Raw genomic sequence first — 25,497 nt, 5'->3', positions numbered from 1 at the left:
GGGAAATGCACAGATTTCATTGTACAATGTGGGATGCTACTAAGTTTTCTTTATAAGCTTTTGTTCAAGTAGAGTCTGTAAAGAAATGCAAATATAGCTCTCTGTTTACTGTAAGTTTCTAAAATAGGTATAATACTTTCATCATATGATAGTATTCATCTTGTGAAGTAATAATTTAGAAAATGATGTGGAACAGAAAGGTGAAGACGGGGCACATTTTCCGTTTGGATTCTCGTCACTGCGCAGTCCTCTCATCTCCAGCCCCAACTCGCGGCCTCCACGCCGCGTCCTCTGCACCACCCCACCTGGAGTCCGTTTCTGCCCTCTCACGTGGAGGTCCCCTCCCCCCACTCCTCTGTGCAGGTCCTATCTCTATGTGCCTTCTCATCCCCTTGTTAACTGTGCAAAGGAGGCAATGAAATTAACATTCATCAGAAAGCTGAAGTAGTTTCAAGTTGTACTTGCTGAAATATGCTGTTTTCTTCTGATAAGGAACTCTGGAGTATGTCATATTACATTAATTTGATACCTTTCAGTCAAAGGTTAAGAATCCAATAAAAAACCATTTATAAACAGAAAATTTCTCCACATTAGTCTTTATCCTAAAAGAAAGGCGAGGAGTTTCTGACCATGTACGTAGATCTCATGTTATCACAGATTTATTTATTACCACATATGCTATGATATTCAGGGTATAGAAAAAAAAAAAAACAAATATTTACCACTGTGAATTCTTAAGTGCTCTTTTAGGTGGTGTTTGTATTTGAAAGCTTTCCCACACTCAGTGCACTTGAATTTCCGGTTACCCCCAGACTGCGTCACATGTCTCTGTAAGAAAAAATTGGTATTTTATTTGTAAGGCAAAAGAACTTTAGACTAAAGAACATCCAATATGCTATAAGTAATGTTTCAGGTGAGTTTGATGATTGTTTTATTTCTTAAAAGCTTCAATTTGTAGCAGTCACAAAAATCTAACACTTGAAATTACTACCCAAAGGATGGTGATACTGGGAAAAAGAATTGTGACATAGAGAAAAATCTCCACTTTCTAATTTAAAGTATCAGAGTCATATTTTATTGAAAAATATAGTATTTAGCAAAATAAAGTAATATACACTTTACTAGGAGCTAGAGATTATCTTGTTTGCACTCTACTTTTTTGATAAAGAAACTGAGTCCAAGAATATTTAATAATCTGTCTAAAGCACCGTTACGCAACAGAAGAACTAGGTCTCTGAACAGAAGAAAAGGCAGGTTTTTTCCGGTACCTTATCCTGTCTCTTGTGTCTCTTATGTTCCAAAATGTATTTTAAACCTGATGATTTAAAAAAATACTTCCTTTTCTCAGCCAAATGTGGACTATTATAATAGCTTTCTGTATGGTTTATCAAATTCCTATCTTTATATATCTCAAATGTATTCTTCACACTTAATCTTACAGAAACATTGCTTGAATTGAATTGTATCAGCTCCTGCTCATAAACATCTGAAGGATCCCCATTAGCCCCTGAATAAAGACTCTGAGTCTGTAGATTCCAAGATTACAGCTCTTGAGTTTCCAAGATGATTCTTCATCAGCTCTCCGTGAGAAGTCCGCACCTCAGTTATGAGGCAAGTCACAGCGCGTTGCACACACATGGCTCCTCTCTCTCCTTGCTTTGCTTTACACTGTTCCTTTCTCCTTGGCTATGTGTCCATTAATTCTGACTGTTAAGATTCGATCTTTATACAGGCTGAACTCAACACCACCTGCTTCACACTCACCCACCCGGAACCTCCCTTCCTCTGTCTTTTCCACAGGAAGGAAAGAGAGTAAGTACCAGGCCCTACTTCATCCAAACCCATGGCTTAGAATCCCAAATAGATGGTATTTATATACCTAGTTCTATCCTAAATCTCTCCCCCAAGTCCAGACCATTACAGCCAACGGCTTCTGACACTGCCTGCTGCAGGGTGGTAGGCGTCTGAAACTTGACGTGACTAACACCAAACTCTTAATTTCCCGACTGCAAACCAGCTCCTTCCCTCGTGCTGCGTCTTCGTGAACAGCATCCTCGTTCATCTGGTCGCTGCTTAGGCCTGCAACTGGAGTTATCCTGGATGCCTCTCATTCTCTTCCACCCTCACCCAACCCATCAGCAAACCGTCTGGATATATTCTGACTCCAACATGCCCCACACGGGCCACACAACCTCTGGCCCGGTTTAGAGCAACAGCCTCTGAATTGTCTCCCTGCTTCCATTCTTGTGTCACTTGATCTATTCTCTACCCAAATCAGTGTTCCCTTAAAAAATCCAATATCCTTCACAGGCTTCCCCATCACACTTGGGAATAAAATCCAGTCTTTGCCGTGGCCTATGTCAGGGCCTCTCTCCTGTGGCCCCCAAGACCTCTCTGGCCTCACCTTTCTCCCTTCTACTGACATTGGCCTCCTGCCGTTCCCAGGGCACACCTGCAAGGCCTGGCCTCAAGGCTCTTTTGTGTCTCACTCTGTCCCCTCTGGACGGAACGCCCTTCCCCAGACAGTCCGCCGCTGGGTCCTCACTGCATTCACACCTCAGTTCAGATGTCCCATTCCCAGAAACGTCCCCCTACCCTGTAAAAACTAGCGGCTTTCATCACTTTCTGTCCTCTTCTCCTGCTGTATTTTTCTTGATACTACCCGTTTGTTTGTTTGATATCACCTACTCATACATGCTCCCTACTGTCAGGGACTTTGTCTTTTTCACTATTGTGCCTTTAACACCTAGAACAGGACCTAACACATAATAGAAACTCAAGTAGTATTTGTTGAGAAAATAAATCAGTAAGACATGGAAATGCTTATCATGTGGTTGCAGTGTGATTTTCAAAGGCCAGCAAGGCAGACATTCTGCCCTTTAGTTTACTGCCTCTCACGCTGAATTGCTTCCCAGACCTCCCAGTTGTATTTCCTCATATTACTGGCCCCCACACTTATCACAGCTCCTTCCTGGCCTCCGTCTCACCCATTTATATATAAAACCCATTACATTTGTCTGCACCACAAAAATCACAAAAGTGGCTTTCATGCCCAAAGACTTTAGAGTTTTTTTTTTTTTTTAATTATAATGGCATCTTCTGCTTTCACTACCAGTTCCATTTGTTGTATCCTTTGACAAGGGCCCAACACATAGACCAAATCTGGTGGCAGTGGTTACAGAATGGGTCTGCTTCCTAAACGTCACGTGAATAGGTCTCTTCCCAAGCCTCCCCTGTGCTGCAACGTGTCAGGACTCTTCTGTCCCGTCCCAGGCGGGACTGCTCAGCAGGGCCTTCGGTGAGGCGATGGCGTTTGTCTTGGGTAGCCCCTTCTCTGTGCCAAGTCCGTCCTGCTCACGCTGCTGTCTCCCACCTCAAGTGCTCCTGCACGGACTTAACCATAACCCTGTGAAATCTTGGTTCTGTGTTCCCTGACTGCCACTTTCTCCCCATTATCTTGTTACCTCATGAATGTTACTGCCAGAGTCCTAAGAAAACAGGTTGAACTGTGCTCAGTCATCCCTCTCCTGTTACAATGTTTTTGTTTGGTTTAGCCATCATATTAACACATGGTCTAACTTGTTCTTTGTGGGATATGTGACTCCTAGCAGGTACATACGCAGGGTGAAGTTCTCACACATTTAGGTTTGTAGATACTCATAATCCTTTGGTGTTAGAAACTGGACATGCACCTCAACCTCAAAATATACCCTCACATCATGCCCTGTGCAATTGAATATTTATTTGATTTTTAAAGTTAGTGTTAAGTCAAAATTAATTTGATTGTTGATAGTTATCAGAACCTTGTAAAAAGGACAATTGGTAAAAGTTTCTTTGACTTTATTCCTTAGAGCCAACAGTTTAAATGTAACTTACCATTACAAAATAGTCTTGGTTTATACTTCCAGAAATTGAGGAATAGTGACATAGAAGTAGAATAAACCATATGAAAACTAAGTCTTCAGAATAAAAAATACAAACTTTACACTCTTAGAGGAGGCAAATCCCCTTACTATAGGGCAAAAACCACAGTAGCTTTCACTGAGAATAGTCACTGGTCCAAAGAAAATTAAACTTCACTGGTTGATTTTATTCTCAATTTGGTTAGTATAATATGGTTTATGTAACCAATATCTACTTTTCCTACACTGAACATTTTAGTCAAATGTAGTTTGAAACCTTCTAAACCTGGAGAATTGTTTGTTTTGGTATAAGCAAAAAATTACATCAAGATGGAAAGGATCTTATCTGAAAAAAATAGTTATCTCTAAAATAAGTTCATATGTGCTTTTTAACTCAGAAATGACCAGATAATTCAAATAATCACTTTCACTTTTATAAGGCTGCAGATAAGGCACTGTCCTTTTAACTTATTTATTTATATTTATTTCAGCATAATATGGGGTACAAATGTTTAGGTTACATAAATTGCCTTTGCCCCACCCGAGTCAGAGCTTCAAGTGTGTGCATCCCCCAGACAGTGCCCACCGCACCCATTAGGCATGAATACACCCATCCCCTCCTCCCCGCTCCTGCCTGACACCCGACAAATGTTACCGCTCCATGTGCACTTAAGTGTTGGTCAGTTAAGTCAGTTAACAGCAATTTGATGGTGAGTACACGTGGTGCTTGTCTTTCCAATTTTAAGTACATTAAAACCCTAGCCGCCTTCCACTGAGGGCTGAGTCCTCAAAACTCAGAAAGTTAGTGAACTCTCAGTCATTCACTTACTTGATCTCTTCCTGATTTATGTGATGTCATGTGACGTTCAAGTTGGGTTCTGTATGCAAAGGTGTAACTGCACAGGGAGCAACTAAAGTTATCTTCATTCTTTTCATGGCGATACTTAATGTGTTCTTTCAGAGAGGTAAAGCGTTTATAGCCTCTATCACAATACGGACAGGTGAGTAACTGGGAAAATGCATCTGGTGTTCCTGTAAAAGAAATCATATATTATAAGCTTAAAACATGCAGAAAATATTACCAAAGTTTCCACTGAGTCCCTATGCTATGTACCGGATATTGTGCTACCCAATTTACATTTGATCCTCAAAACAATACAATCATACTCATTTCTATTTTATAACAGAGAAAATGTGGCTGTGTGCAGTGGCTCACGCCTATAATCCCAGCACTTTGGGAGGCTGAGGCAGGAGGATAGCTTGACACCAGGTGTTTGACACCAACCTGGGCAACACGGCAAGACCCTGTCTCTACAAAAAATTAAAAAAGAAAATTAGCTGGGCATGGTGGTACGCGCCTGTAGTCCCAGCTACCTGGAAGGCTGAGGCAGGAGAATTGCTTGAGGCCAGAGTTAGGAGCTGCAGTGAATGTGGTCGAGTCACTGCACTCCAGCCTGTGACAAAGTGAGACCCAGTCTCAAAAAAAAAAAGAATAGAAGAAAAGAAAAACGTGAGGCCCAGCAGAAACGTTAAATAACTTAAAAGGCACAGAGCCAGAAAACGAAGTCAGGATTCAAACATGGGCTGTCTAACTTTCCAGTCACTATCTTCTCCACTAAATTATAATTCTTCCCTTCTGTTGTACGGTTAACTAGACAAAGAAAAATGAAAGTAAAATTAGAATTTGTAGATTACATTTGTAAATGTATACATATTAAAGTGGAATTGTACTCTACAAAAGAATCTTCCTATTGGTAACAATTGTATCATTATTTAATGTTTATTCGTCTGAATTTGAAAATGACACTATAAAGTCATTGTCATCAAAGAGTAAGGGAATTATGGACATATGATTGAGTTCAGACCAGGTCGAATGTGTATGGGGTTGGGGGACAAAGAGTGACAAGGGCCAGATCTAGGCCTGGCACATAAAAGCCTCCTATGAGTGATCCTTCTGTTCTTTCCCCTATTGAAATAACTGACAAATCTGCTCTATAATTGCACATGTAGGGATATACGTAACTTTCAGAAAACAAAAGCATGATGGATAAATTAGAGTTTACTGAATGAACTATACTTTTACACACAAAACTGTCGAAACCTGACAATCCTAAAATGTAATACTTTGCCCATTGTTATTTAACTAAGAGGAGTTTTTCATATCTGACTTATTTCCTAAGTGATATACTATTGTAAATATCATCTCTACTTTCATTTTGAATTCCTTATAGAAAAACATAATTTCATAAAAATATCCAAATGCTTTATGAACATGTATAACAACTTTATTGGAATTTGAATCATATAAATTAAATGTCTTTCTTAAGGACCAGTCTGCAAATAATGGACTGAGCGCCTGAACTCTAAATAGCTAGTCAATTACACTGAGGGAGGGGCTTTAAGATGGCTGGCTAGAGGCATCAGGTACTCATCTCCTCCACAATAGAACAAACAATGAGTAGATAATCACACTCTGAATAGATCATCTAAGAGAACACTGGCATCTAACAAAGAAGTGACAGGACCACCTGAAGCAAAGAAGAGGAGGGAAGCAAGGCAGCCTGCTCTGCCAGGATTGTCTGGGAGCCTGGAGAGGCTTCCCAATTCCGGGAGAGAGTGAGAGACCTCCAGTGGTCCACGTTCCCACTGCAGACTCCTGCAATCCTTGCTACGGAAGAGACCCTCTTGGGCCCTGAGACTAACATAGGGAGCAACCTGGAGACCACGTGATGGCACTTCTCCAAAGAGGGAGCTCACGCTGGGTCCTACACACCCCCAAGACCAAAGCAGCTACAGCAAGGCACCATTTTGAGAGCCCAGTGGTCCAACAGCCTCTGCATCTCCACATCCCTGGAACCCCAGTGACAGACTCTGCCCACAGCCACCACCACTTTTGGTGACTGCAGCCAGGGCTGAAGCACGAGCTGTTGGTAGTAACCCCGCTACCCCCAGCAGTGGAGCTGAGTGTGTTTTCATGTGCCCCAAGGACAGACTCCTCCACCTGCACCTGCTGCCACTGTGGGCTACCACCACTGGAGCCAAAGCAGGAGGCACTGGCAGCAACCCCCCTGCCCTCTGCAGTGGAGCTGCCATGCATCCACAAGGACCTGAAGACAAGCTACTCTGCCCGCAGCCACCACTTTCGGCTGAAGCATGTTCCCAGATACCTGCCTACAGCTGCTGCCACTAAATGCAACCCTGCCCTCCCCAGTAGTAGGGTCACAACACGGCCACTGGAGCCTCCACCTGAGCATTTTGCCGGGGGCCTGAGGATCACCATGCCCCTTCCTACCACAGCCAGTGTCTCCATACACAACCAGGGAACCTAAGGGCAGGTCCGCCTGGCCAGGCTCTGCACTCCGCCCCCAGTACACGGGCAAAGCACTCCAGGGCCCGAGGATTGCCCAGCCCCGTCAAATGATGCTGGCAACTGAGCACTCCTCCTGTGGCCCTGAGGTCGGGTCCACCCAACCTACCAGCACAATTACAGCTGGTAGCACCCACCCACACAGACCACCAGCAGGTCTGCCTAGCCTGTAAGCTGTTACAGCCACCACCGCACCAGTGCGAAGTGCTTGGGAACCAGAGAGTTGTTCTGCCAGTGGTACTGCCATTGCCCAACCCATGCCGGCTATCCAGGGGCCTGAGAACCTGCCCACCCACTTGGCCCACGGCTGCCACTATCAGCACCTGAGCAAGCTGCCTGAGAGGCCCAAGAATTAGCCCACTTGGACCCAGCATGTGCTGTCCTGGGGCCCAAGCACAGGCACATTTGGCCTGCCACTGCCACCACTGGGGCCCAAGGACTGGCCTGGGCACTGGTGTTTTCTTTTTTTTTTTTTTTTTTTGAGACAGAGTCTTGCTCTGTTGCCCGGGCTAGAGTGAGTGCCATGGCGTCAGCCTAGCTCACAGCAACCTCAAACTCCTGGGCTCAAGCAATCCTTCTGCCTGAGCCTCCCAAGTAGCTGGGACTACAGGCATGTGCCACCATGCCCGGCTCATTTTTTTTTTTCTATATATATTTTTAGTTGTCCATATAATTTCTTTCTATTTTTAGTAGAGACGGGGTCTCGCTCTTGCTCAGGCTGGTCTCGAACTCCTGACCTCCAGCGATCCACCCGCCTCGGCCTCCCAAAGTGCTAGGATTACAGGCGTGAGCCACCACGCCCGGCCGCACTGGTGTTTTCATTCCCAGCAAAACTTCACCACAGCCTCCACTAACAACCACACCTTAAGCCACCAAGGGAATCACAAATACCACAGATGTTGTTTAGAGCCAAAGAAATAATACAGAAGCTACACTACAGCATGTACCCAGAATCAAAGCCAACACCATATTAATAGATAACATCTTCAGGGAAAATCCTCCCCTATGAAAGCGAATACAAAAAATTGGAAGAAGTGACTGTTACACCAGACACACAGATACCAAAGTAAGGACAGAGGAAACATTAAAAAGCAAGGAAATATGACACCTTCATAGGAACACAATAATTTTCTAGCAACAGATTCCAACCAAAAAGAAATTTATGAAATCCTGGAAAAGAATGCAAAATAATGATATTAAAGAAGCTAAGTGACATACAAGAAAACACAGAAAAACAATACAAAGAAATCAGTAAAACAATTCAGGATATGAATGAGAAATTTACCAAAGAGACAGATAAAAAAAAAAAAAAAGAACCAAATAGGAATTCTGGAACTGAAGAATTCACTGAATAAAACACAAAATACATGTGAAAGCTTCAACAATAGACTAGATCCAACAGAAAAAGAGTTTCAAAATCTGAAGACAGGTCTTTTGAAATAACCCAGTCAGACAAAAATAAAGTAAAATAAAAAGTTATGAACAAATCCTATGTGACACAAAGGACACCATAAAGCAACTAAATATTTGAATTTTAATTGTCCCAGAAGGTAAAGAAAAAATGAAAGGGATAGAAAATATACTTAATAAAATAATAGCTGTAAACTTCCCAAATCTAGCAAGAGATTTAGACATCCAGATAAAAGAAGCTCAGGGATCCCCTGAAGGATACAGTTCAAAAAGGTCTTCTCCAGGACACGTTATAGTCAAACTGTCCAAAGTCAAAGAAAAAGAGTGAATTCTAAAAACAACAAGAGGAAAGTGTCTAGTCATTTATAAGGAAACCTCCATCAGACTAACTGTGGATTTCTCAGAAGAAACCTTACAGGCCAGGAGAGAATGGGATAATATATTCAATGGGCTGAAAGAAAAATCTACCAGCCAAGGATACAATACCCAGTAAAGTTATCCTTTGTAAGTGAAGGATAAATAAAGTCTTTCCTAAACAAGCACAAGCTGAGGAAATTCATCACCACTAGACCAGAGCTACAGAAATGCTTAAGGGTGTCCTATACCTGGAAGTGAAGGGATGATTATTTACCATCATGAAAATACACAAAAGCATAAAACCCACTGGTAGAACAAAAATAAATAAGGAAGAGAAACGACTCAAATGTTATCACTACAGAAAACCACCAAACACAATGATAAACAATCAGAGAGAAAAAAGGAACAAAGGATATGTAAAACAACCAGAAATTAACTAGTAAAATGACAGGATTAAACCCTCACATATCAATAAAAACCTTGAATGCAAACAGATTAAACTTTTAACTTAAAAAATAAAGAATGGCTGAGTGGATTTTAAAAAATGACCTAACTATATCCTGCCTATAAGAAAATCATCTCACCTATAAATACAGAAAGTAAAAGGACAGAAAAAAAAATATTCTGTGTAAATGTAAACCAAAAGTGAGAAGTAGCTATGTCATATAAAACAGACTTTATGTCAAAAAAGTGAAAGAGACAAAGAAGGTCATTGTATATGACAAAGGGATCAATTCAACAAGAGGATATAACAGTTCTAAGCATATGTGCACCCCCAAACTGCAGCACTCAAGATATATAAAACAAATATTATATCTATTCTAATGATAGAATCTAATACGATAATAGTTGGAGCCCTTAAACCCCGCTCTCAGCATTACACAGAAAATTAACAAAGAATCACTGGATTTAAACTGCACTTTAGAACAACTGCATCTAAAAGACATTTACAGAACATTTCATCCAACAGCTACAGAATACAGATTCCCATCAGCACATAGGACATTCTCCAGGACAGACCACTGTAGGACACAAAACAAGTCTTGACAAATGTAAAACAATAAAAATCGTATCAAGTAACTTCTCAGACCACAATAATATAAAACTAGAAATCAATAACAAGAAGAACTTTAGAAAATGTACAAATACATGGAAATTAAACATTCCCTGAATGACCACTGGGTCAAGGAAGAAAAGATGGAAATTAAAAAATTTCTTGACACAAATGAAAATTGAAACACAACATACCAAAACCCATGACATACAGAAAAAGCAATGCCAAGAGGGAAGATTATAAGAGAGAAGTAATAAACACCTATATCAAAAAAGTAGAAAGATTTCTACAAACAATCTAATGATGTACACCTCAAGGAACTAGAAAAGAACAAATCAAACCCAAAATTAGTAGGTATAAAGAAAGAAGTAATAAAGACCAGACCAGAACTAAAATGAAATAAAGACTTAAAAAAATACAAAGGATCAACAAAATGAAAGGTTTTTGGAAAGATGAACAAAATCAATAAACTACTAACTAGACTAACCCAGAAAATAGAGAAGATCCAAATAAAATCACAAACGACAAAGGAGACATTACAACTGATACAACAGAAATATAAAAGATCATCAGAGACTATTATGAGCAACCATACACTAACAAAGTAGAAAACCTAGAGGAAATGGATAAATTCCTGGACACATATAACCTATGGAGATTGAATGAGAAAGAAGGAAAACCTGACCACACTAATAACGGAGTAATACAATTGAATCAATAATAAAAAGTCTCCTAACAAAGAAAGTTCCAGGACCAGAGGGATTCATTACTGAATTCTTCCAAACTTTCAAAGAAGAACTAATACAAATTCTCTTTATACTATTCCAAAAAATTGAAAATGAGATAATTTTCCCTAACTCATTTTATAAGGCTGGCATTACTCTGATACCAAAACCAAAAAAAAGATGCAACAACAAAAATTCAGGCCAACATCCTCGATGAATATAGACACAAAAATTCTCAACAAAATACTAGGCAAAACGGAATCCAACAGTATATCAAAAAGATAATATACCATGATCAAGTGGGATTTATCCCAGGAACAAAAGGATGGTTCAACATACGCAAATCAATAAATGTGACACATCACATCAACAGAATGAAGAACAAAAACCATATTGTCATCTCAATAGACAGAGAAAAAGCATTTGATAAAATTCAACATCCCTTCACAATAAAAAATCTCAACAAACTAGACATAGAAGAAACATACCTCAACATAATAAAGGTCATATATGACAAACTCACAGCTAATATTATACTGAACGGGGAAAAGCTGAAAGCCTTTCCTACAAGAACTGAACAAGATAAGGATGCTCACTTGTACTACTCTTATTCAACATAGTACTGGCAGTCCTAGCCAGAGAAATTAGGCAAGAGAAAGAAAGAAAAGGCATCCAAATTGGAAAAGAAGTCATACTGTCTCTCTTTGCAGATGATATGAGTCTAGAAAAACCTGGACTCCACCAAAAAACTCTTACAGCTGATGAATAAATTCAGTAAAATTTCAGGATATGAATCAACATACAATAATCAGTTGTGTTTCTATACACCAATAATAAACTAGCTGAGAAAGAAATGAAGAAGGCAATCTCATTCACACTAACTACGAAAATATAAAATACCTAGGAACAAAGTTAACCAAGGAGGTGAAAGACCTTTACAGGAAGACTACAAAACACTGATGAAAGAAATTGAAGAGGACACAAACAAATGGAAAAACATCTCATCCTCATGGATTGGAAGAATTAATATTGTTAAAATGACCATATTGCCAAAAGCAATCAACAGATTCAATGCAATCCCTATCAAAATATCAATGTCATTTTTCACAGAAATAGAAAAAAAATAATTCTATAATTCATATGTAACTAAAAAAGAGCACAACTAACTCAAGCAATCCTGAGAAAAATGAGCAAAGCTGGAGGTATCACACTACCTGACTTCAAAATATATTATAAGGTTATAGTCATCAAAACAGCATGGTACTGGAATAAAATCAGACACAGACCGATGGAACAGAATAGAGAACCCAGCAGTAAATCCACATATTAATAGCCAATGACAAAGGCATCAAGAACATACACTGGGGTAAAAGATATCCTCTTCAATAAATACAGCTGGGAAAATTGGATACCTATAGGCAGAAGAATGAAACTGGACCCCATCTCTCCCCATACACAAAAATCAACTCAAGATGGATTAAAAACTCAAATGCAAGACCTTATAAAACTACTAGAAGAAAACATAGGAGAAACACTTCAGGACACTGGTCTATGCAAAGATTTTATGGCTGAGATCTCAAAAGCACAGGCAACAAAAACAAAACTGCACAAATGGGATTTCATCAAACTAAAATGCTTCCACACAGCAAACGAAACACTCAACAGAATGAAGAGACAATTGGTTGAATTGGAGGACAAAATATTCATCTAACAAGGGACTAATACCCAGAATATATAATGAACTCAAACAACTGAACAAGTAAAAAAACAATCCATCAACAGTGGGCAAAGGATAAGAATAGACATTTCTCAAAGGAAGACATACAAATGGCCAAAAGGTATATAAAAATATGTTCAACATCACTAATCATCAGGGGAATGCAAATCAAAACCACAATGAGATATCATCTCACCTCAGTTAGAATGGCTATTATTAAAAAGATAAAAAATAACAGACGCTGGTGAGGATGCAGAGAAAAGGAAACTCTTGCACACTGTTGTGGGAATGTAAATTATTACTGCCATTGTAAAAAACAATATAGAGAGTTCTCAGAAAACTAAAAATAGAACTACCATATGATCCAGAAATCCCACTACTGGGCATTTATCCAGAGCAAAGGAAGTCAATGTATCAAAGGGATACCTGCACTCCCACGTTTATTGCAGCACTATTCACAATAGCAAAGATGTGGAATCAACCTAAGTGTCCATCAATGGATGAATAGGTAAAGAAAATGTGTTATATACACAAAATGAAATACTATTAGACCATAAAAAGAATGAAATCGTGTCATTTTCAGCAACATGAATGGAACTGGAGGTTATTATGTGAAATGAAATAAGCCAGGTAAAGAAAGACAAACACTGCATGTTCTCACTCATATGCGGGAACTATAAAAGCTGATCTCATGGAGGTAGAGAGTAGAATGATGGTTACTAAAGGATGAAAACGGTGTGTGTGGAGGAGGTGGGGAATGAAGAGAGGCTGGTTAATTGGTACAAACATACAGTTAGGTAGTACGAATAAGTTCTAATGTTCATGAGAGTTGGGTGACCACAGTTAACAAAAATGTATTTTATATTTGAAAACAGAAGAGAGGACTTGCAATATTCCCAACACATAGAAATGATAAATATTCAAGGTGATAGACATCCTAAATACCCTGACTTGATCATTACACATTCTATGCATGTAAGAAAATATCACATGTGCCCCATAAATATATATAAATACTATGTATCAATAAAAAATTAAAAAACCAAATATGTATCAAATATATGAATAAAAGCAAATAACCAAGGCTCCACAGTTTATGATAGTATCTTTTGTTACCAGCTAACAAGGCAACTGGAACCAAAGAGTTTTCCATTGGGATGATTCTAACATGACCCTCTTCTTTGAGGATTGGATTAGCTACATGAGGAAACTTTTTGGAAATTGTGTTATGTTTTGTCCACTATGAATTCCCTATTTGTGCAAGCCAGTGGAAAATCAACATTTGGGACCTTTTTCTTGCCCGAACACCTAGTTCATCTTATTGATTTTAGCTGGTTACAATGACAAAAGTCAACATCTACCACTGTGGGTGTTTCGTTATTAGAAATATTGCTTCGTTAATTAACGAAATAATATTTTGTTAACAGAAATCACAATGTCATGTGATTTCTATTAAGCTGCGCCTACTCTACAGTGTCAAAGAGCTGTCTGCTCTCGTATTTTCTTCATCTTCATTCCTTATAATTACAATTAATAATCATTCCTTATAATTAACAAAATATTAATCATTATAAAATCACAGGTTGCTCATATTTTAACAGCAACTTATTATTTTCATAGATTAATATCTATTGAATTTTCTCACACATATGAGATGAATATATACTTTTAGGCCACTAGCATAAAACAATGAAAAGTAAATCTAAATATTTGGCATAATAAATTATAGAATTAGTAGGTTTAAAAGATAAATGAAAGTTTTTGTTTCTTTTTTAAAAAAACATTGGAATTTTGTTTTTAAAAAAATTTTTTAGCAATGAAGGTTTGTCATGTAGAAAAAAAGTTTCCTTTTTATAAGTCTTATAATGAAGTTAAGGCAGCAATTCAATACTACTAAAAATAAAACCAACCTATGTCTGACCATTTTTTGAACTGTTTATAATTTCTTTAAGTATCCGTGACTATGAGTATTCTTATGCTTTCAAGGCAAAATTCTTTAATTTTCTTTAATTTTATACCCTAATTTTCCTTTGGTAGGCGACATAAACATTTCAAACTGATAGTACTACTTGACATATAAAACCTCTAGAAAAATCTCCTATATTTGTTCCCCACTGATTCAAAATTTGTGATTATTCAAACTGTTGGAATAAAGTTTGCCCATTGACAACTTACAAGGAGAGAGTGCAGGAGGGCATGTTTAATCTACCAAAAATTTAAAAGCTTAAGAGCTTTTGAAGATAATCACTTTTTATATGTAAACAAATGGTGTTGGTATGACAGAATATTTATTTTAAAATACTTTATTAGCATTTAATTAAATTACATGAAATATCTGATAGTAATGAATAAAAATTAACACCATATTCTATAATTCAGACTTTTTATTATACTAATACAGAATAGTTAGCTCCCCAATTTTTAGGAGATTATTGTGTTCATTTATGGCAAACTTTACAAGTTTTAACCTTGACCCATGTAATGGAACATTTCTTTGGTTTTCAATTTGGCTTTCTAAAAGTTTTTTGTCACATAAAAATTATACACATATATATATTTTTTAATTTTTCTATTTCCCTTTCATTTCTATTATAATCTATTTCTTCTGGTAAAATGGTAACACATTTTCTTTAGGAGAGAAAGAAACAACCAAGAAAGTACAAATGTTAGAGCCTAAGGCATTGGCATTATAATGCCAGAAACTATGAACTCTCAAAATCTGCAAACAGCTCAAGGAGAGCTAACGATTTAGCTGAAATGCAGTATTCTCAGGGCTATAGTCTACATTCTTCAGAAATGTGTCCATTTAACACACTAGAGGAATACAGTTCTAGAGTGCTCTACTACTTCCTTTGTTATCAATTTAGTTACAGAAAATCCTGTCTATTCTGAAGTGAAACTTCTGTTTTTGTTCTTTTTCATAGCTGATTCCTGACTTAAGGAAGATACAGTTGACGCTCTGCAATGGAATGTTTTTTTTAATATCATCCTTCTCGATTTCTTCCAAAAACTTCCAAGTTGATTATTTGAATATTAAACTGAATCTATCCACTCAACTAGGAACCATGGAAAAATAAAACCAGAGTTAGGATCTTAACACTTTAAGGATCCTAAACGTTTCAAAGAACTTCCTAGTCTTGATACAGCTCTTGCATAAAATTTCTTATACGAACATTTGTATGCTATGCTATTTTCATGTGCTTATAGTGTGTGGCTGGGCAGAATGACAGCTATTTCCTTTCAGGAGAGTCTGAACACATTTTTATTACATTTTCCCTGCTCTATACACTGACTGTTCATATCAGAGAGGACTAAATCAGATATAGAAAATCCATTATTTCCAGTTTCGTATGTTTTGAACCAGACAACCATGTTTTGTTTGCTTAAAAGAATAGTGGAAAAGAATCAAAGGGCAGTAAGTTTCATCCTAGTTCTCACTTCTGCTGCCTGCTGCCATGTAAATAAATGGAAATTGATGTCCAAGTGCTGTTCTAAGCATTCCACATGGAGTAGCATTACAACTATATACACAAGCAGCCAATAATTTATTCTTGTACTGTTACCATGGACAATGTCCTGTTAATAAAACAGATTACTCTCTATAGGCACCTGCAATAAATTTTCATCCTCAAAAATGTTCCCTATAGAATAGATTCCCATAATAGAGTAACAGAAATAACAGAAATGATGGTGTTTTAAAGAGGGAAGGAAAAACAACAGTTGAGGTCCATTTACCATTTTCATCGTGACCACTGGCTTCTGGTGTGCCTTGCCTCTGGTCCTCTTCCGGTGCCTCAGGATAAATGACAGCAGTGTCTTGTTGCTGCAGGAACTCTTCAACGTTAGGATCATGGTTCTGCTCATTTTCTGCATCTGAGTCGCATTCATCATCTTTTACTAAAAGAAATGCATACTTTATAAAAAGCAATTTCACCAAAGTTGTTATAAAGTTTTTCTAAACAAGAAATTATTTATCTTAAAACACACAATTGTTCTTTAATTTTTATGAAATATTTACTGAAAACTAAAAATGAATTCCACTTGTTTTGTTGTGATCTAGTAAGAAGTCCTTTTGATTTATAAATATGTTATAAATGTCTGAAATTCTCACAATATCCCTTTCAAGTTATAGAGGCAAACTTCTATTTTCTAGTAAATAAAAGACAGAGAAAGTAATATAGTTGACTGAATTCTTTCTCAATGATAAAGCAGAGAAAAAAGAAAACTTTAGTTCTCAAAGGTCACTTTCCTAAAAATCTATCATATCCTAATGTTTATTTAAAGTTGTACAGAAGTCCCCCCTTAGCCACAGTTTCACTTTCCTTGGTTTCAGTTACCTGTGGTCAACTGTGGTCTGAAATTAGGTGAGTATAGTACAAGACGATATTTTGAGAGAGAGAAATATCACATTTACATAATTTTATTACAGTATATTTTTATAATTGTATTTTATTATTAGTTATTGCTGTTACTCTCTTACTGTGCCTAATTAATAAACTAAACTTTATTATTGGTACGTACGTATATGGAAAAACATAGTATATATAAGGTTCAGTCTACTGGGGACCTTGGAACATATCCCCCACAGATCACAAGGGACTATTGCCCTTTAAATCTGAATCATTCTCATATAAACCACTATGACGTTCAGTTCAGTTATATGATTTCTTAGAAAATAGCTTTAATAATTATCTATAGTTAGGAAGATTTCTAATAAGAGGGTATCAAATCGATGAAAATTATTTCTCAACTCTTCTAGTATTCATATACAGACAGGAATATATTCTCTCTCTCTCTCTCTCTCTGCTTCAATAAACGTTTAACCATGGGATTAAGGCAGAGGCAATTTTTCCTGAGTTAGAAAGGTTTAAGAGATAACAGAATGTTTTCACTCTCCGAAGGCAGCCGAGAGCGGTCGCGTTTCCAAAGCAGCATTGCTGCGCTGTGGTTCTCCCCATCTCCCGCACTGCTCCAGACCATGCTGGTGGCAGCTGTAGTGGTTAGTATGGCTCCCAAGTGTCTCACGACTGACTTCTTTATAGACTTCAGACTGAACTGTCAGTTCTAAATTTGTAAAACAGCACTTCCCAGTACACTGAAATTGGGCTAAATTAAAATGGTGATGTATGGGCATCTTTTTGTTCAATGGTTATTAAGACAGTCTTGCTAAATCTCCTGCACAGTAGTAGTAACTGAACTCATCAGGGTGGCTGCTGTTTAAAATCTAAGAACCAATGACATAATAATGCTGATCCATAATTTGTTTTCCTCCTACAGCCAATAACTATCAATTATTTAGCAACTACTATATACCGATAACTGTATTTAGTTCATGGTAACCAAACTCGGGTTATTGGATCCAGAGGTAACTAAGAGGTGAGATTATACTGTTGGTTTTAAGTGAGTCAATTCCCAGATCCTCAGCTTCCATGGATACTCTTTCTTAGCATCCTGAAGGTTCTTCTCCCTGCTCTCCCTTTTTCACAATATCCCTTGCTTCACTTTCTCAAAAGAAAAAAGAGAAAAAGACCTATTTTTCCATCCATCCATTAAATTAATATGGTGTATTTGCCTTGGAGTGTAAAAACTTCCAGGGTACAAATGGAGAAAAGTTTAAAATATTGATTGGGTAAAACCCTCTTTACTGATTAGCAAGGCAACATAAAACCACTATAGGTTTTCTAGTCTTTCCTTTTACATGAATTTTTATTAGTCTTAAAGCATGGCAACTGAAATGGTGGGAAGGGGAAATCAACTGTGTTATATGGCCAGGGAGAGGGAATGTAATTTTCTTTTAATGACTTCACCTGTTCAGCCCCCTATTACTAAAAAATTTGTTGCTCTTCAAGAGACTGATGAGAGCAAAGCAAAGAATATTCTCAAACATCATTGCTAGGATCTGTCATTAGCTGGAACAATAAGCATTTCTGAACAGCTAAAGCAATACAAGTCAGCAACATTAAGTCTTTTCCATGCAACTTCAATTTTTCAAGTTAAACTAGATAAAACTCACAAATGAAATTTACATTTTATGGGATTTCTTATAGATTCCATTTAGATTTGACAAGATGGTTAAAATAAATATTTATTTCAATTAAATTACAATCTCTATCTTATAAAATGTTTATATTTTCTATATCCTAGTAACAAAAATTACATATATTCTGGAATGATTTTTAAATAGTTCTCAGAATTATACAGTCTATATTTTATACATAAACTTTGCTACTTTAATAAATTATAAACTTATATATGACACTGATTTTTTTTTAAGTGTACTTATTTGGAGATGGATTTTTATAATATAAAAATTAGATCATATCATATCACCTTAATCTTGACTTCATTACTGGCTATTTTTATAAGATGTATTTATTTGTACTCTATATAGTCTTCCTTATTTATAATTTCTATATTCCTCATACATTTTCTTATTGAGGACATTTTATAAAATTTCTCAAAATGTGTATTGACACATTTATTCGAATTGGAAAAATGAAGACACCTTCTTTTCCTGACAGAAAGTCAGTCTGATTTGGCTGATTGGTATGACAGTGATAACTGGTTTTGCTAGTTAGGATATTAAGTAGAAATTTTACAGAAATTGGGTGAAGTAAGGTATTAATCAAAAGATAGCACCTGTAGTAAAAGGATTTTTATAAAACAGGTATTGGCAAATGATACTGAAATAACCATATTTCAATATCCCCAACCACTTCTGAATATATTAAACAAGGTAAATGTAAGTGAGAAAAACATTAAGAAAAACAAAAAACAGTTATCATTAGTCCTTTGGTAAGCACTGGTAAAATCTTTCTGGTATATGTTCTAGAAAATGAGGGAGTGAATGATTCTAAAGACTGGGAAACAAATTCTTTTGCAAATGAGGTGACTTTGAATTTTTGTTTTAAACAAAATTGAAGAAGTATTTAATCAAATTATTAGTTGATAGGACACTGAAATATTTTTATTGATAGATAGCCATAACTCTTGGTATATAATTCTGAAGATGTATAAAGAATTGAGTAACTAGGTTATAACAAAAATTATATTTCATATTTTTGAGAATAAAATTATCTCAATGTTACACAAAAAACAGAAACAGAATTAATGCTAAATACTTCTCCTTCTAGAAATAAACATGAAACTACTTTATGAGAAATTTATGAGGCAGTATATAATCAGTTTACATACTATAAAATTTAGATGATTATAACAGCACCTCTAAGGGTTGCTGTGAGGGTTAAATTAATATAGTAATGTGCTTATTAGTACTGTACCTGGCACGTAGGAAGTACAAGTAGTAATTGTTAGCTACTTTCCTTAAAGCAGTCCTGCAAGGTGCACATTATGACTTCACAATTAAAATTTTTCTCAATAAAAAAGTTAGGGTCAGAAAAGGTAGACTGCTTTTCCAAGATCACATAGGAGAAAAGTATTACTATTAGGACAGACAATTTGGCATTAGGTGTCTGGTATCAAATTCTAGGCTCTTTCCATTCAACTACACTGTCTTCATGAACCCCTATTTACCAAGCCCAACTTAAAGCTGAGACCATAAATCCTGCAGTTTTACCCATAAAATTTAAAATGTTGGGAAATGCAGTGTCAGAAGCCCAATTATACAGCAAATTTCCTGGTCTTAAAATGATAAACTTATGTATCTAAATATTAAGAAGATGAACAAATACATAGAAACATAATAATAATTTAGTTTTCTTTTAGATATGACAAAACTCAGAACTGATTGTCAAAGTATAGAATTATAGGGCTATAAACACAAATTGGAGAGAGCAAACATTTAATATAAAAACTAAATATCTTTTTATTTACCTAAGTTTATCTATCTCTATATTTTCCACCAAGAATAAAGTATCCTCAAGCTTCCTCCTACCTTTATCCTCCTTTTTGAAACTTTGCAAAACTACTGACTACATAAACAAGAAAAAAAGGATGCTGAGAAAGAACAAAGGATGTTTTGGGTGAATTGTTCACTCTCTAAATACTTAGCTCTGACTACAGTTTTCTTAACTCCATGAATTGCCAAAGGAAATCAGCTATAGAAAAGATCTGACACAGTTCTGAACTAATGATGGTGATCTTTGTATAATGTTGCTTACTTTGTCAGCACATTGTTCCCTAGAAGTCAAGGAAGTTAACAAAAGCAAAGGCAAAACATAATTTTAAAGTTTAACTGCTCAAAAGTATCACAAGTTCAGTTTCCATCTTTCTTTTCTTAGAGCTACAATTATTGGAGCTTTGTTAAATGTTTGCTTACTCCCAACTCTCTGTGTCCCAGGGAAATAATGCAGCAGGGGTCTTCTTGAGGGTAAGGGAGACCTTACAATTCAGCAGCAACTTTGGTTAACACAAGGTTACTCTGCCTTCTCGATGCAATTTTTTTTGGAGGAAATTTACATACAACTTAGTACTTCAATGTGAAATAATTAATTTATTTTTATAGTGAAGAGCAAACTATCAGACAAAATACTGTAAAGTTGGAACTATGAATACCTTTTTTATTAGTGTTTTGCCTAGAAGGATAGTTTTCTGTAACTCTGGTAATATATTTATAAGTCACCAAAGTTTAATGTTAGTTAAAAGAGTAATAAACAGCATTCTTTTGTGTTCATTAACACTACTATTTTACTAATAACAAATGTCCAGTTTAAATATTTTATAGCTTAGCAGGACAAATATTTGATACCAAGCATATCTGAATATATTATTCATGTAAGTTACACAGAACCAAGCTAGGGGCAGAATATAAAATCTTAGGCTATGGGTACCACAAATTATCACATAGTCCATTATTATTTCATTAATTTGGAATTTGCCTTTAGTAAAAGCATAAAGATTTGCTCTGTTTTATGCAACTGGCTGACAAGTATGAGAGTACTAATGTTTATATTACAGATGAAAATCTATTCTTGAAATTTTTAACCATGAATCACACTCATCTTACACAATGAAATTTATAAGACTTTATGAAATAAATGTACTGAAAAGTTAAAAAAAATCTATAACCAATTTGATGGTGAGTACATGTGGTGCTTATTTTTCCATTCTTGGGATACTTCATTTAGTAGAATAGGTTCCAGCTCTATCCAGGAAAATACAAGAGGTGCTATATCACCATTGTTTTTTATAAATGTTAAGTCACAGAAGAAAAGGAAAAAGAAAAATATAATTAAAACTATGATAGAAACACCTAATTTATGGTTGAATATACAAAGTACAATTATACTACTTTTAAGTACAGTATTTTGAGGAAATGTTTTAATAATTTGGAATTCATTTTTGAAGTTTACACTCATAGTTCTAGCTGACTTAGGGGACACAATAAAAAGTGGCTGGTATTATCATACATAAGATCCGATTTAAATTTTCCACTTACTCTTTTGCTTCTTAAATCTGATCTGAATCCATTACAGAGGAATAGCCTTAAGTCTCAGGGAGTATGTACTTTTAGTCACCTAGAAGCAAATTTCCTTGTTTACTACAATTCAAGTTCATTTTGGCCTTTTTCAATCACAGAAATTACAAGAAAAAAATGATTCTCTTGTTTGCTGTGACATGTTCACTCAAATCATCAATATTCATGATTCTCATCTAGTTTATAGATAACCCATGATATCTGCTTATTGTTTTTTCTTTTGCTTTCTGTCTTGTGGGCAATTCAAAGCACATCCTGGTAACTAGTAATGAAACTCAAAATAGTTATATCTGCATTTCTGTAACTTTGGTCAAAAATTTGACTGGAGTTAAACCTCTCGAACAATTATTTTTGGATTATCTATATGCCATATTACATAAATCTGTAAATTCACATTGTATTTAAAGAATATTTACTTTTAACTTTTTATGTAGTGCCCCATATGCCTAAGTAATTAAACATTTAAGGAGGGCAAGATAAAAGAGAAGAAAATAGACTAAACTCAGGACTTACAAATGCAAAACCTAGTGACACCCAAGATCTCCTTCAAAGACTATAGCACAAAGGAAAACGGCAAGAGAGTACCTGTACATCCTGCTTCATCCGCCTGAGCTTCAGGCCCCAGGATTTCTTGCCCTTCTTTTCCTGCTGAAATCAAAGAACACGGGATTAAAATAGTTCTGTAATGTTCCCAACACCAAGAAAAGATAAATGTTTGAGGTGATGGATATCCCAATTACTCTGATTTCGTCATTAAATAAAATGACCAAATTTTTGTAGTCATGTATCAAAATATCACATGTACCCCTAAAATATATACAATTATTATATATCAATAAAAATTAATTAAAAAATTAAAAAAATATTTCCAGGAAAAAATCAGGAATTTAGTAACAGGGAAGGAGGCAATGGATGCCGAACAACATACCACACTATAGATCGGTGCATCTGATAATCTCAGCACTCTGAGGTGATGTCTAGATAATGATAGTATCAATTTTAAAAACCTACTCACAGTTAAAAGGCTTTATTCTAGTGTTTTCTTTAAATAGTATTTCTAAAACACGAGATTGAATTCCCTAATGACAGAGACTCATATCTTTAGTATTAAATTGAACGATAAAAATTGAAATTTAGGAAATTTGTGGGTTATCACTAACTTTCAGGCAATTTTGTGGTATATAATAGACATATTGCCAGTGAAAGGAATTTGTGATTTTGGTAAAGATGTGTTACCCTGTCAAAGTTTAAATAGAAGTCTAAAATTAGAAGAGAGACATAAAGTTTAAAAATAAGTTTTTAAAAAATGATAAAATCATATTATTACAGAAGAAAACTGCAGACCAGTATCCCTAATAAACATAGACACAAAGATTCCAAACATGTCTGGAAATCAAATCCAGCAATGTATAAAGCTGTAACACATCATGACCAAGTGAGGTTTATACAGGAAATACAGAGTAAGTCCACCATGTGAAAAACAATTAATATAATTAAACATATTAAGGGACTCAAAAAAAATAATCTCATTAAATGCAGAGAATGACAATTCATTATAAAAACTCTAAATGAACTGGTATAATAAGAGAAATTCTTTAGCCTGACAGCTTCCATTACGTGTAATGGGGAATGCCTTTTCCCCTAAGATCGCAAAGAAGGAAAGAATGTCCACTTTCCCCACTCCTATTCAACATTGTTTGGGAGGTCCTAAATTCCTCATGTTTTTTCTGGTAGCCATCGCTCCTCCACCAGTTAACCCACTTCAGAAGAAACTGATCCCACCATAACCTACAGGGCTGGACTTGTTAGCTTAAGAGATTCAGAAGATTTCATCCTTCTAGCTTCAATGGGTGTTTCAAAGGTAGATACATGACTTATACATAATATTAGGATGAATTTCAGAGATCTTATTTAATACTCTGTAAGAATAGCTCCCTCTTTCCTTTTGGATAATGGTGTATGTGACATGAAGCCTTGAAGTGCTGCAGTCATTTGGTTACCATGAGGGAAAGGAGTTTTTTTCAAATGTGAAACATGACTATATAGTGAAGAAAAGAAAGGAAATGGGATTCTTTACTTACTGAAAGGATGGCCTTGCTAATCAACTATCTAATAAAGAAGAATAAATTATCTAACTTGCTATCTCTAAGATTAACTGCAGGGACCTTAACTCACTGTCAGTAACATTAATCACATGGGTCTTAACATACTGTCTTTGAAAATTAACCACCCACTGGGATTGTTTTCATGACATTTGAAAAGAGCTGAGCAGACAGAAAGGAAGTGTAAATCCTCCTCCTTTATATTCACTAGACCAGTGTGGCCAGAACTCATTTCAGAGAAACTGATAAGATAGTCTCCAGGAGAAGAAAAAGGAAAAACGAACACCCTAACATCTTACAGCTGTCTCCTGCTAATCAGTCTACAGCAATAGTTTTCCTTTACCTCTTTAAAACCCCCCAATAAAAAGTGCAAGCCACTTGGCCTCAGAGCCAGGACTCCTCCTTTCTTTCACTTGTGTGTGGTGCCCTTTTCCCTTTTTCTCTTGGGAAAAGTAAAAGAAACTTCTTACTTCTTTCTATCCTTAAAAAACAAAACAAAACAAAAAAAAAAAAACAAACTTCCATGTGTCACAAACACTTTTACTTCTAGAAATCTGAAAAGGAAACTTTTAGTACAGATTATATTGAATTTGGATTTTTTTCCCTTTATAAATATGGTAATGTGTCCTTGAAAAGTAAAGCTTTTTAAATAAATTAAGTGAGTAGTTTCATCAAACTCACAAAGATATCTTAAAGAAGCAAAATCAGTGTAGATTTAGATATTCTGAAACTATCCATATTTTAGGATTACAAGCAAACTCAAACTTTAGTGGTATTTTAGGAAAAGAATTCTATGTATCGGTGATAAGATTATTTTTTCACTTCTACAAAGCACAAATTTCTATGTTCTAGGCACTGTGCTAGATGCTTTATAACTTACTTCTTTTAACCTTCACAACAACTTATTTTATAAGTTGGAAAACTTGAGGCTTGGCAAAGTTAAATAATATTCTCACAGACACACAGCTCTTAGGTGGTAGAAGTGGAATCTGAATGCAGGTCTCTTTGGCTCCAAAGCCCATTTTCCACTGTACATTCACTAGGCTAACCAGAGTACCAGAAAACTCAGAAAAGCTGGAACAAATGTCATTGTGCCCAAAGTAAACACCTAAGGCACTACACTTTTTCTTTTACTCTTCATTATTCTAACCACTGATAAATAGTAATAAACAATATAGTGGTACTGAAAATATTTTTAGATGTTTGTTATCCTTTTTTGCTACTTCAATGTTTATAGTAGTCTATATGGAATAGGTTCAGAGTGCACATTTCTTATTATAAATAAATGCATACTTCTTGGCAAGCAAAAAGCATGTTTTACATATTCAGGTACATTTTATTTATTATAATAGTCTATTAAGAACATGTGTATATATGAAAGGAAAAAGGAGTTTAAAACTGATTTTTCTAACTAGTGGCAGAGTATA

General features: G+C 36.0%; 1 protein-coding gene across 5 annotated transcripts in view; it reads right to left on the bottom strand.

Moving 5' to 3' along the window:
- The window catches only part of ZEB1 (zinc finger E-box binding homeobox 1), a 197,311-nt gene that overhangs the window by 11,243 nt on the left and 160,571 nt on the right, over positions 1 to 25,497 (bottom strand). For 2 of the 5 annotated variants that reach the window (XM_069458679.1, XM_069458681.1), the window contains 4 exons: positions 22,554 to 22,613; positions 16,268 to 16,429; positions 4,732 to 4,934; positions 723 to 828 (listed from right to left, as the gene is read on the bottom strand). In XM_069458679.1, coding sequence (XP_069314780.1) covers positions 723 to 828; positions 4,732 to 4,934; positions 16,268 to 16,429; positions 22,554 to 22,613 — 531 coding nt within the window. Of the gene's footprint in view, positions 1 to 722; positions 829 to 4,731; positions 4,935 to 16,267; positions 16,430 to 22,553; positions 22,617 to 25,497 lie in introns of all 5 variants that reach the window. The other 3 variants (XM_069458678.1, XM_069458680.1, XM_069458682.1) reach the window with 3 other exon arrangements.

Source organism: Eulemur rufifrons, chromosome 25 (genome assembly GCF_041146395.1).
Source record: "Eulemur rufifrons isolate Redbay chromosome 25, OSU_ERuf_1, whole genome shotgun sequence".
NCBI classification, from domain to species: Eukaryota; Metazoa; Chordata; class Mammalia; order Primates; family Lemuridae; genus Eulemur; species Eulemur rufifrons.
The sequence above is the reverse complement of the archived record's forward strand: the minus strand, read 5'-3'. Positions and strand labels throughout refer to the sequence as shown.